Source organism: Pantherophis guttatus, chromosome 18, assembly GCF_059756535.1.
Source record: "Pantherophis guttatus breed Tessera chromosome 18, ASM5975653v1, whole genome shotgun sequence".
Taxonomy (NCBI): Eukaryota; Metazoa; Chordata; class Lepidosauria; order Squamata; family Colubridae; genus Pantherophis; species Pantherophis guttatus.
The window spans coordinates 10,412,501-10,424,988 of NC_142080.1; the positions used below are offsets into that span (position 1 = coordinate 10,412,501).

General features: G+C 45.8%; 2 protein-coding genes across 2 annotated transcripts in view; both read right to left on the bottom strand.

Annotated features, from left to right (window-relative positions):
- The window catches only part of LOC132709275 (uncharacterized), a 12,490-nt gene extending 3,649 nt beyond the window's left edge, over window positions 1-8,841 (bottom strand). The window contains exons 1-5 of the mRNA XM_087881181.1: window positions 8,809-8,841; window positions 8,525-8,559; window positions 4,986-5,108; window positions 3,385-3,451; window positions 906-1,010 (exon numbers count right to left, since the gene is read on the bottom strand). Coding sequence (XP_087737307.1) covers window positions 906-1,010; window positions 3,385-3,451; window positions 4,986-5,108; window positions 8,525-8,559; window positions 8,809-8,841 — 363 coding nt within the window. The remainder of the gene's footprint in view (window positions 1-905; window positions 1,011-3,384; window positions 3,452-4,985; window positions 5,109-8,524; window positions 8,560-8,808) is intronic.
- An 834-nt stretch (window positions 8,842-9,675) lies between these two features.
- On the bottom strand, window positions 9,676-11,344 carry LOC148111552 (uncharacterized). Its single transcript, XM_087881182.1, has one exon. It carries the CDS (start codon window positions 11,342-11,344, stop codon window positions 9,920-9,922), a length of 1,425 nt encoding a protein of 474 aa, XP_087737308.1. The 3' UTR covers window positions 9,676-9,919.
- Between the last annotated feature and the right edge of the window lie 1,144 nt (window positions 11,345-12,488).

Here is a 12,488-nt window from a genome sequence, read left to right on the forward strand (position 1 = left end):
TACTTAGTTTATTAACAGCCAACAAGAATTCAAAGAATAATAACTCAGTTCTGAGGCACAGTATTTCAAATAACCGTAATCTTACTGTGGTTGGCAGAATGCCCAGAAGCAATTTGCAGGAAAATTGATAGGAGAGAAACAAGAGCCGAATCAAAACGTTTCTGAAATCAAGACGCGAAGGAATATGAACGAAGTTGTTTCCTGCAAATTGCATCAGTCGTTGTCCTTCCTTAAATAGGCTAGGGGAGTGGCCAACTAGCCACAAGCCTTACTCTTGAGAAGACCTCCTCCTGAGGAGCCACTCCTGCCTTTTACAGCGTGCTCATGCATCGAGAAGAGGCTCCTCCTCTTCTTCCTCTTCACTTATGGGAACTTCTGGAGGTTCTGAAGGCCCTGGCTGAATCCCCGCCTGGCACCACATCTTCTCCAGCCTCCTCACTGTCCGACTCGAGTGCCAGCTGCACAGGCTGCTGGCGCAGCACCACACCAGCCTCCTCGCTGTCGGAATCAGCTACTAGCTGCACAGGCCGCTGACGGGCCACAACACCCCGCCCTGCCCAGGAGTCTCCACATGGCCCATTTTGGATGCCAGGTAAGTGCAGGAGCGAAAAACAGGCCTCCCAGAAGTTCCAGAAGTCTGGAAACAGGCCCGTTTCCGGCCTCTGGAGGGTCTCCGGAGCCTGGGGAAGGCCATTTTCGCCCTTCCAGAGGCTCGAGGAAAGCCTCCGGAGCCTGGGGAGGGCAAAAGCGCCCCACCCCCTGCCATGGTGCAGGAGGCCGAGTAGGCCACGCCCACCATGGCCACGCTCACTCAGCAACTGGGCAGAAAACAGGTTGCTATAATTTTTGAATCCCACTCCTGGTCTTTATCCCAACCTATATTTTGATGTGAGTAAGGTACTCACATTGATTTTCTCCGAGACGCAAAAAACGTTTTGGAACCTGATAAGCCGTTCCAATTCAGCGATTCGCTGGTTCCAAGTCTGCCTTTCCTCGGCCATAGTCTGTACCTGATAAGGAAGACAGGTGGGAGAGTTAGACAAAGAGATAGATTAGAACAACAACCTGAGGACAGACATCTATCAAACCCACCGAAATTTAAATGTTGAATTTATTTGTTTGATTGTTTATCTACCTACCTATTTATTCATTTATATCCTGCCTCACGGGATCGAAATAACTCAAGGAGACAGACATGTCCCACACACCTTCTTCCTCCTATTTTTGCCACAACAATAACAACCTGTAAGGTGTGTAGGGCTGAGAGAGAGGGATTGGCCCAAAGTCACCCAGATGGCTCTTGTGTGCCTAAGGTGGAACTAGAACTCAGAGTCTCCTGGTGATTGGCCCAAAGTCACCAACAAACATTCGTGCCTAAGATGGGACTAGAACTGTTTCCTGGTGATTGGTCCAAAGTCACTCAGTCCATTTTCGATGCCTAAGGCGGGACTAGAACTCACCGTCTCCCGGTGATTGGTCCAAAGTCACTCAGTCCATTTTCGATGCCGAAGGCGGGACTAGAACTCACCGTCTCCCAGTGATTGGTCCAAAGTCACTCAGTCCATTTTCGATGCCTAAGGCGGGACTAGAACTCACCGTCTCCCGGTGATTGGTCCAAAGTCACTCAGTCCATTTTCGATGCCTAAGGCGGGACTAGAACTCACCGCCTCCCGGTGATTGGTCCAAAGTCACTCAGTCCATTTTCGATGCCTAAGGCGGGACTAGAACTCACCGTCTCCCGGTGATTGGTCCAAAGTCACTCAGTCCATTTTCGATGCCTAAGGCGGGACTAGAACTCACCGTCTCCTGGTGATTGGTCCAAAGTCACTCAGTCCATTTTCGATGCCTAAGGTGGGACTAGAACTCACAGTCTCCCGGTGATTGGTCCAAAGTCACTCAGTCAATTTTCGATGCCTAAGGCGGGACTAGAACTCACCGTCTCCCGGTGATTGGTCCAAAGTCACTCAGTCAATTTTCGATGCCTAAGGCGGGACTAGAACTCACTGTCTCCCGATGATTGGTCCAAACTCACCTGGCCAATTTTCGATGCCTAAGGCGGGACTAGAATTCACCATCTCCTGGTGATTGGCCCAAAGTCACCCAACCAATTTTCTTGCCTAAGGCAAGATTAGATCTCACCAACTCCTAGTTTCTAGCCTTAATCATTAAACCAAACTGGCTCTACCATCCGGACCCAGAATCATCTGGCATGAGTTGGGCAACTATTAAAAAATCTAATAAACAAACAAACAAATAAATTCTGCAGTTATTAGATACCAGTTTTTTCACGCTGATATCTAAAAATGATTTAAGATTCTAATTCCCATCATTCCTCTTAGATGGAAAAATGCTTGACATAGTCAAGTCAGAGAGGACAAACAGGGTTATAACCAAGTTTCTGCAGCATGAAAGCTTATTTGTGATCTTAATTCATTATCATTGGAAAATGGGAAACGCAGCTCAGCTGTATATTAACCTTGCAGCTATGAGCAGAACATGCAGATTGTCTAAGATTTCAGAGCATTTAAAATTATCTATCTGAAATTACGTTTAGAAACGGGCTCCCAACCTCAAGTCCATCCCCATTATCCTCCCCTAATCTACCATTGACGGGATGCATCCTGTCCTAAAAGAAAAGGGAGGAATGTAGGGACGTAATCGTAGTCAAGAGCCTTGGTAGTACAGTGGTTTAAATCACCCTGTTATTAACACAGCTGCCTGCAATTACTGCAGGTTCGAATCTCGCCAAGGCTCAAGGTTGACTCAGCCTTCCATCCTTTCTAAGGTAGGTTAAATGAGGACCCAGTTTGTGGGGGCAATAAGCTGACTTTGTATAAAATATACAAAAGTATGAAGGCTATTGCTTAACGCATTGTAAGCCGCCCTGAGTCTCTGGAGAAGGGCGGCATATAAATCAAATTTTAAAAAAAAAATAGCAGCATAGGTAGAATTACTGGGACATAATAATAACTTGCTGATGCTGTTTTGCTTCTGTAAGAATTGCTTTGCTAAGAATTAAAATTGCATCTGCCATTTGTTTCTCCTAGTGATCTAACTCCTGTTTTTGTCAGCGCCTGGAATGGAATATGTCATCGTTTAGCAGGGTTACACCAGGTAAATACCTCTGTTGCTAAGCACTCAACCCCTCTGTTCCTTGTACAGTGTATCTGTATGTTTTGGATATTTCAAGACTTCACCCAGTATTTTGTTTTTGACCAAAAATAAAATCTGCTTCTTTTTGCAAGCCTCATCTCAAGTCACACTCTCTTTGGCATCTCAGTGGCTCAGGGAAACTTCTGGGACCTTACAGTATGTCATTGTAATCAATTAGGCAACTTAATATGCAATTAACAATATTAATAAGTAATATGACAGGTTTCTTACAATCCACTGAAATTTCTCTTCTAACAGCTGGTTGGCGTGACGGGTGTTGCAATACTCTTCTTGAATCCTAATGGAAGAAAAGCGGAAAGTAGTGCAAATTGTTCTGAATGAAAGTTCTACTTAGAGAAATTTGGGATCCGATGGGACAGATAAGTAAACCACTTTTTCTCAACATTGGCTACTTTAAGATGGGTGGACTTCAACTGGAACAGGCTCAGGCTCAACCCTTCCAAGACTGAGTGGCTGTGGCTCCCGGCATCCCGAAATAGTCAGTTGACTCCATCACTGACTATTGGGGGCGAGTCTTTGGCCCCCACTGAAAGGGCTCGCAATCTGGGAGTCCTCCTGGATAGGCAGCTGTCCTTGGAGGAACATCTGACGGCTGTAACCAGGGGGACCTTTTGTCAGGTTCGCCTGATTCGCCAGTTGCGGCCCTTTCTTGATCGGGATTCCTTGTGCACAGTCACTCACGCCCTCGTCACCTCTCGCCTTGACTATTGCAACGCTCTCTACATGGGGCTCCCCTTGAGGAGCACCCGGAGGCTCCAGCTGGTCCAGAATGCAGCAGCGCGGGTAGTGATGGGAGCAACATGGCGCTCCCATGTAACACCGCTCCTGCGCGAGCTGCACTGGCTCCCAGTTGTCTTCCGGGTGCGCTTCAAGGTGTTGGTTATCACCTTTAAAGCGCTCCATGGCATAGGGCCTAGCTATCTTTGAGACCGCCTGCTGCTACCGACAACCTCCCATCGACCCGTGCGCTCCCACAGAGAGGGCCTCCTCAGGGTGCCATCAGCCAAACAATGTAGGCTGGTGGCCCCCAGGGGAAGGGCCTTCTCTGTGGGGGCTCCCACCCTCTGGAATCAGTTGCCCCCAGAGATAAGAAGAATCCAGGACATCAATGCCTTCCGTCGTTCCCTGAAAACCCATCTTTTTCAGCAAGCCGGGTTGGCTTAAGAAGAAATTTTTAAATTCTTTTAATTAGTCTGTCATTCTTAACTTTCGGGCCAAAATTTATATATATTTTTAAATGTTTTAATATTTGTATTCTATGTTTTTTATCTTGGCTGTACACCGCCCTGAGTCCTCAGGGAGAAGGGCGGTATATAAATTGGAAATTAAAATTAAATTAAAAAATTAAACTCCCAGAATTCCCCAGCCAGCATCTTTTAAGGGGGATAAACTTCAACTCCCAGAATTCCTCAGCCGGCATCTTTTAAGGTGGATGAACTTCAACTCCCAGAATTCCCCAGCCGGCATCTTTTAAGGGGGATAAACTTCAACTCCCAGAATTCCTCAGCCGGCATCTTTTAAGGTGGATGAACTTCAACTCCCAGAATTCCTCAGCCGGCGTCTTTTAAGGTGGATGAACTTCAACTCTCAGAATTCCCCAGCCGGCATTCTGGGGATTGAAGTCTACTTATCTTAAAGTGGCCAGTGATGAGGAACACTGAAACTCCTATAATAATTCCCAAATATTAATGCGTTGTGGAAAAATGTTGTGGTACCGTTAATATTTTAATATTAAACTCCTCCCCAAAGTGGGTTGGACTGCAGGGAGCCCCACCCCTTAAAGGCCTCCTGTGCTTTCAATTCTTCCTTACCTGCTGTAATTTTCCTTTAAGGATTCCAGTGTCTCTTCCCATTTTCTTTGCAGATCTTGTTGAGTAGATACAGATTTGGCATCCAAAACAGGAATTTTTGGTAGCTCCTGCTCCTGAGAAGAGCTAGCATGAGGACAGAAACTCATTTTTATTTGTTAATCGCCCAGAATCACACAAGAGTGCTAGGCAGGACAGCTAGTCTTCATCTTACAATAATTCATGTAGTGTTTGAAGTTACAACGGCCCTGAGAAAAGTGACTGTAGGAAGTTAGCACCCACCCCTCTCCTAGGAAAATGAGATATTTTAGGAAATATTAAAATATTTCCTCTAAAAAGGAGGCAGAAATTCAGCCCTCCCCTTTGTCAATGGAAGGCCTGGGCCAGCCTATTCTACATAACAAAGAACTACCTCCTTCAGGCAGAGCCATAGTAGGAATTGCCCAAAGCCCCTTTCATTACATCATCACCCAGCAAGAGTCAACCAAGCCTGGGATGCAGACAACCTACAAAGTTACCCCTGTATGGCCCCATGGGAGCCTGACAACCAATCAGAACACAAGCTCAATTTCAAAGCCCAAGAGAGGGCATATAACCCAGGCACGCTCTGCTTTAAGCGCTGTGGCCAAGCACGTTGTTAAAAATTACAAGCCATCATCCTGCCTCTAAAGTTTCAGTGGGAAATTGGGGACCATGAGGTTTTACGACACATAAAATCTAAAAATATGGAATTTAGAGATCGATGAACAGCGGCCTTTTAACAAACAAACTCAGTCACGCTTGCTCTAGTATCCGAAATCTGACTTTTCAAATTTATGAAAGTTGTTTCCCTTTGAAAACAAAAGAGATTTACCATTTTCATCGTCGTCATCGTACACGGAATATGGAATAATCAACAACATGAATCTCTATACGGTCTCTGGCCTGTGACTGTAATAAAACTTGATTTGATTTGATCAATATATTTAAAAGGCCACCGAGACTGCGGGTGGCATACAGTATTAAAGTCCCAAGCAATAAACCAAGACCCCTCCCTCATCACAGGCAATCCTCTATTTATGACCATAACACAGCTCAGAATTACAGTTGTAAGTCGTACTGGTCATTAAGGAAGTCACCACATAACTGTGTTTGATTTTACAATCTTTTTTGGAGGGTGGGGGGGTCGCGTTTTAAGCCAATCCGTTGGATGCAATGAGTGATTTTTGCTGGAAACTGGAAGTACAGCAGCTGTGAAATCTGAACCGGTTTACTACTGGTTGGCTGGCTGCGAAATCGCAGTGCGCACCGCGCACCAAATGCGAGGTGCGCCCACGCAGTGCACGCCAAAAGGAGGCATGCGGTAAGTAGAACAGCGCGCGAGGGGGGTGGTGATCAGCTGTGGCGCGCAATCTTTTTTTTTTTTTACTTTTAAAAGCATTGCTTTTAAAAGTAAAAAAAAAAGCCTCTGACAATCGCGCTGCCTCTAGGTGTTCTTAGGCTTCACAAAAGCACGAAGCAGACTCCTTGTCCCGACAAAACCCCTTTTTATTAAGCTAATGTGAATTCCTCTCATCCACATCCAGCAAAGTCCCGGCAAACATATATTTCCTCTCGCCTGGACTACGGCAACGCTCTCTACATGGGGCTCCCCTTGAAGAGCACCCGGAGACTCCAGCTGGTCCAGAATGCGGCCGGGCGGGTAGTGACGGGAGCCACATGGCGCTCCCACATAACACCGCTCCTGCGTGAGCTGCACTGGCTCCCAGTGGTCTCCCGGGTGCGCTTCAAGGTGTTGGTTATCACCTTTAAAGCGCTCCATGGCATAGGACCTGGATACCTTCAAGACTGTCTGCTGCCACCAACGACCTCCCACCGACTGGTGCGCCCCCACAGAGAGGGCCTCCTCAGGGTGCCACCGGCCAAGCAATGTAGACTGGTGGCCCCCAGGGGGAGGGCCTTCTCTGTGGGGGCACCTGCTCTCTGGAATCAGCTGCCCCCAGAGATACGAAGAATTCAAGACCTCAGTGCCTTCCGCCGTGCCCTGAAGACCTTCCTTTTTCAGCAAGCCGGGCTGGCTTAATGCTTTTTAAATGTTTTTAATGTTTGTATTTATGTTTGTTACTTTGGCTGTACACCGCCCGGAGTCCTTCGGGAGAAGGGCGGTCTATAAATTTGATAATAAATAAATAAATATAAATAAAATTAACATTAACATTAACAGTCTTCCCAGGGTGAATTTACAACCACAGACCTTATCAGGCTTGGAGAGCTGCCAGGCCAATATCTTCCAAACCGCAATGCTGTACAAGAAAAAGCTTGGCAAGGAGTCTCTGAGAGTCACGAACAGATCTTCACACTAATGAAATGAACTAATTGTCTCCTGCAAACTCCACTCCCCTTTCGCTCCTCTTTATTCCCCATGGGAGGGGCCGTTCCCCGTCCACCTGTGCCTTTACTCCCGAGTTGGCCCTTGTTCCTTAACTGTTCCCTTCTCCTGGCAGCTCTGCTCATGCGCATATCAGGAACAGGCTCCAGCTGTTCTTGTGCCTCACTGATATCCGACTCCGAAGGCAGCTGATAACTGTCAGACGGCCCTGGCCCCCTCTCTGCCTCTGACATAGAGCCCTTTCCCAGACTCCAGGACTGGCCCATGTTCCACCCCAACCTCCTCACTGTCCGATTCTGCCTCCAGCTCCGCTGGTGGGCCACAATACTAGGCCAACTGCACCGCTCATTAAACCAACATAATATAGAAATAAAAATACAAAATATACAATATTGTTCAAATGAGGCAGCAGAAGGCGGCTCAGAAGCAAGTACTCCCAACTGAGAAACCAAACACTAACTCACATATGTATGTATGTACCCTGTTTTCCCCAAAATAAGACCTCCCCTGATAATAAGCCCAATCGGGCTTTTGAGCGCATGGCAATAAGGCCAAGCACTTATTTCAGGGTTCAAAAAAAATATAAGACCGGGTCTTATTTTCAGGGAAACATGGTAGGTAGGTAGGTAGGTATGTAGGTAGGTAGGTAGGTAGGTAGGTAGGTAGATAGATAGATAGATAGATAGATAGATAGATAGATAGATAGATAGATAGATAGATAGATAGACAGACAGACAGACAGGCAGACAGGCAGACAGGCAGACGGATGGATTAGAGGGAGAGAAGATAGATAGATGATAGATAGATAGATAGATAGATAGATAGATAGATAGATAGATAGATAGATACCCTGTTTCCCCCAAAATAAGACCTCCCCTGATAATAAGCCCAATCGGGCTTTTGAACGCATGGCAATAAGGCCAAGCGCTTATTTCAGGGTTCAAAAAAATATAAGACAGGGTCTTATTTTCGGGGAAACACAGTATGTATGTATGTATTTACTTACTTACTTACTTACTTCTTACTTACTTATTTCATTATTTCTTAACCGCCCATCTCTCTTAGGAGAGTCTTTCTGAAGGAGGTGCAGAATCCCAGAATAACAGCTCAACCCCCTGCTCGAGCGGGAAACCCTTATGTTCAGTACGCATACAAGGATGCAAGGCCTACTCACCTGGTTGGCTTTGGGTTCACTTCGACCAGAAGTTCCTGAAGAACAAAAGGAAAAAATATATATATTTCAGTCTTCATCCCCTTCAAAAAAAAAAGGGGGCAAATGACCAGCCCTTAAGCCCCTCAGATAATTTAGAAACGGGACTGGATCTGAAATGATGTCCATTTCCAGCCTATCTTTGCAGCTGTATCCAAAACAAGGGATTTCTGGATAGGATCTTCTTTCTTGCAGTTTGCTTTGGTTGTCTTTCTGAAGTGGCAATAACGACGAGAGAAAAGCCATACCTGCTGGGAACTATGGGAACTGAAGTCTAACATATCAACTAGGCACCAGGCTGAAAATGGGGTCTGTACATTTTTAGCGTGGACTTTCATATCTTTGCAATCGAGCCAATAGAAAGGTGGGTTTGGTCCCTAGTAATTTTTCATCCATTGATTATTCTCACTCCCTGTTTATCCTTCAAGGTGTCTAGATATTCCCTCCCTGATATTTTATTCTCGTTGTCAAGGCAAGGTGAGCCAAGCTAAGCTAAAATGGAATTTGAGCCCAGATCAGCCCATATTTTTCTCCTGTTTTTTTTTTCCTATTTCAAATTTCAAAAAGTAAAGCAAGGATCAGAGCATCCCAAAACAGAAATCAAAATGAAGAACTATTCAAATTAAAGGATAAAAAGTTGCACAGAGAGAGAGAGGGAGGGAAGGAAGGAAGGAAGGAAGGAAGGAAGGAAAAGAAAGAAAGAGAGAGAGAGAGAGAGAGAGAGAAAGGAAGGAAGGAAGGAAGGAAGAAAAAGAAAGAAAGAAAGAAAGAAAGAAAGAAAGAAAGAAAGAAAGAAAGAAAGAAAGAAAGAAAGGGAAAAAATATAGTTTTTCAACCTTGGTACCTTTACAACGTGTGCACTACAACTCCCAAAATCCCCCAGCCAGCATGCTTTAAGAGGTGTGAACTACAACTCCCTATATACAAAAGTACAAAAGTATGAAGGCTATTGCTTAATGCATTGTAAGCCGCCCTGAGTCTCCAGAAAAGGGCGGAATATAAATGGAACCAATAAACAATAATAAATAAACTCCCAGAATTCCTCAGCCTGTATGCTTTAAGACGTGTGGACTACAACTCCCAGAATTCCCCAGCCAGCATGCTTTAAAACACATAGACTACAACTCCCAGAATTCCCCAACCAGCTGCATGCCAGCTGGGGAATTGTGGGGAATTGAGGCCTACACATCATAGAGTTGTCTAGGTTGCGAAACACCGAATTGGACAAGTGACTGAATCCCTGAAAAAAAATTGGATGCAATTTTGAAAGGGGGTCAAATTCACCATCCTGACCGCTACGTTAATGAAGGAGAGACAGGAGTCCCGCCTGCGAAGACAACCCACAGGTCTTCTCCTTCTTCAGGAGGTGGAGGACCTGGGCCAGGTTTGCCAGAGAGTCTCTTGTTTTGAGAAAAAGCCGGATACCTTATACAGGATCTGACTCTTCCCAGCCACGGTCCTTGACCATTCTTTCCCATCTGACTTCTCTGCTCTTCGGGGCACCATCCCTTCTGCTTTCTTGAAGGACCGTTCTTGAGCCTTGGCCTTCAGAACGTGCTCTGATGCTCCTTCACCTTCCCTCCTTGCTCCACAAGGTTCTTCCAACAGCTCAGGCAGGTTGGCCAGAAAAGGAGTAAAGAGGCCCGATTCTGAACTGCTGCTGGTCTCATCCAGAGTCCTGACAGGTTTGGCATTTCCCTGGAGCTGGTTGGGGCGGATGGAGGTGGCATCTCCTTTGGCTTCGAACGGTCCGACTCTATTCCTCTTGGGCAAGGGCATTTTCCCCTCGTTTTTTTCCAGCAGTGATTCCAATGACATAGACTTGGTGCTGGGCGCTCTGTTGGTTGGAGAAGACCCCCGAGACTTCCAACCTAGGGACATGAGATTTGAAGGGCTCATGATTTGTTGGGTGACTTCGTTGAGGAACTCCGAAAAGCGCAGCTTGTCTTCTATCCGCCTGTTTTCTCCTAGGATGAGGGGTTTCTTGGGGGGATTCAGATCCAGGCTTTTAGGAGAGGAGGGCTTCTCCTGCTGCTCCTGCTGGCATCTCCTGGGCTTCGGAGCCACGAGACGCTTCGTTCCTGTTGGCCGTTCACTGATGGTCTCGCTGGATCTGGTCTTCCACAATTGGCCATCTTCTTCCACCACCCCATTTCTCAAGACCACCCGGCCGAGAGGATGCCGGATGGTCTTGGAGGGCTGCTGCGGAGCTGGAATCTCAGCCTCTTCACCGAAAGCTGGACCGTGTTGCAGGCCGGTGGTCTTGTAGAAGTTCTCCTCCCGGCCTTCGGCTTGTCCTACCTGCAGCCGGAACTCCGGGTGGCCCTGCTGAAGGGACAAATCGTCCGTCCCCCCACCTCTGACGAACGGGGTGAAGGACCCACCCAGCCTTCTTTGCTCCCGGGTGGGGTGGTGGGAGGCCGCGCCCTCTACGGCGACCTCCCTACCAGGTCCCGATGGAGAAGAACGATACTGAGAAGGTACCATGCCCAGGGTCTCCTTTTCGAGCCTGGCTTCTAAAGACCACATGGCCGAAGAGGTGGACGTGGACGAGCTGGAGGAGCGAATGGAGAAGCGGTCATCCAGGCTCTCCATCTGCAGGGGCAGATACACCCTCTCCTTCCTTCGCTTGGCCTGCTGGACCGGCGTGAAGAACTTCTCGAGAACTTGGAGCTTCCCAGCCGGGACGCCGCTGCCACCATTCTCCTCCGACCAGTGGGTTGGGTTGAATGCCGCCGCCTGCTCTTTCTTCTCCAGCTTTTGCCCGACGGTTGAGGCACTCATCTTGAGCAACGGGTTCTTGTCTGCTCCTAACCACGTCTTCCCTGCTCATTTAGCCGGGGCCGGCTGATTTAGTGGAGCAGAAATGTAACTTGTCAATACAATCAGCTTTGGACGTTTGATTGAACTAATAGAAGCCAGCAGTTGACCGGAGCATCCGCTGAGCCTCCATCTTCCCCACCAAACCGGGTTTCATAAGCAAATTCCTCCTTTTGCCAACAATCCTGGTGAAGATCCGAGTTTAATGTAAGAAGGGAACTGAATGCCCTTTTAGCATTCAACGGAGAAACGGGCCGCACCGTTTGATGGATTGGGATTTTAGTTAATAGTTAAGAGACGGTTGTATAATTGACAGGCTGGATTTCATCAGAGGTCTTAAGTTGTTATTTTATGATTTGAGACTTAAAAAGAGTTTTTAATTGTGGGTTTACGGAGTGTTTTTATTCGGTTCTGGTCTTGGGCTGTAATAAACGGCATTGAATTGAAATGGAGTTTTAATGTAACCTTGGCTGCTATCCAACAAAATGCAGTTCATTGGGGAGAAAAATAAGGTTTTACACCTAGGCAGGAAAAAAACCACAAATACATAGGTACAGAATTCTATTCTATTCTATTCTATTCTATTCTATTCTATTCTATTCCTTATTCTATTCTATTCTATTTTCCAATATTTTATTTTATTCTATTCCTTATTCTATTCTATTCTCCAATATTTATTCTATTCTATTCTATTCTATTCTATTCCTTATTCTATTCCTTATTCTTTCTATTCCTTATTCTATTCTATGCTATGCTATACTTTATTCTTTCTATTCTATTCTCTATTCTCTTATTCTCTTCTATTCTATTCTCTGTTCTATTCAGAATTCTCTTTTCCTATTCTATTCTATTCCTTATTCTTTCTATTCTATTCCTTGTTTTTCTTATTCCTTATTCTTTCTATTCTATTCTATTCTATTCTATTCTATTCTATTCTATTCTATTCTAATTAATTTTCTATTCTATTCCATTCCATTCTATTCTGAATCCTATTCCATTCCATTCTATATTTATTCTATTCTATATATTATCCTATCCTATCCTACATTCTATTCCATTCCATTCCATATTCTATTCTATTCTGAATCCTATTCTATTCCATTCCATT

Excerpts from the sequence above, each read along its gene's own strand:
- LOC148111552 (XM_087881182.1), bottom strand. The coding sequence starts at position 11,344 with ATGAGTGCCTCAACCGTCGGGCAAAAGCTGGAGAAGAAAGAGCAGGCG.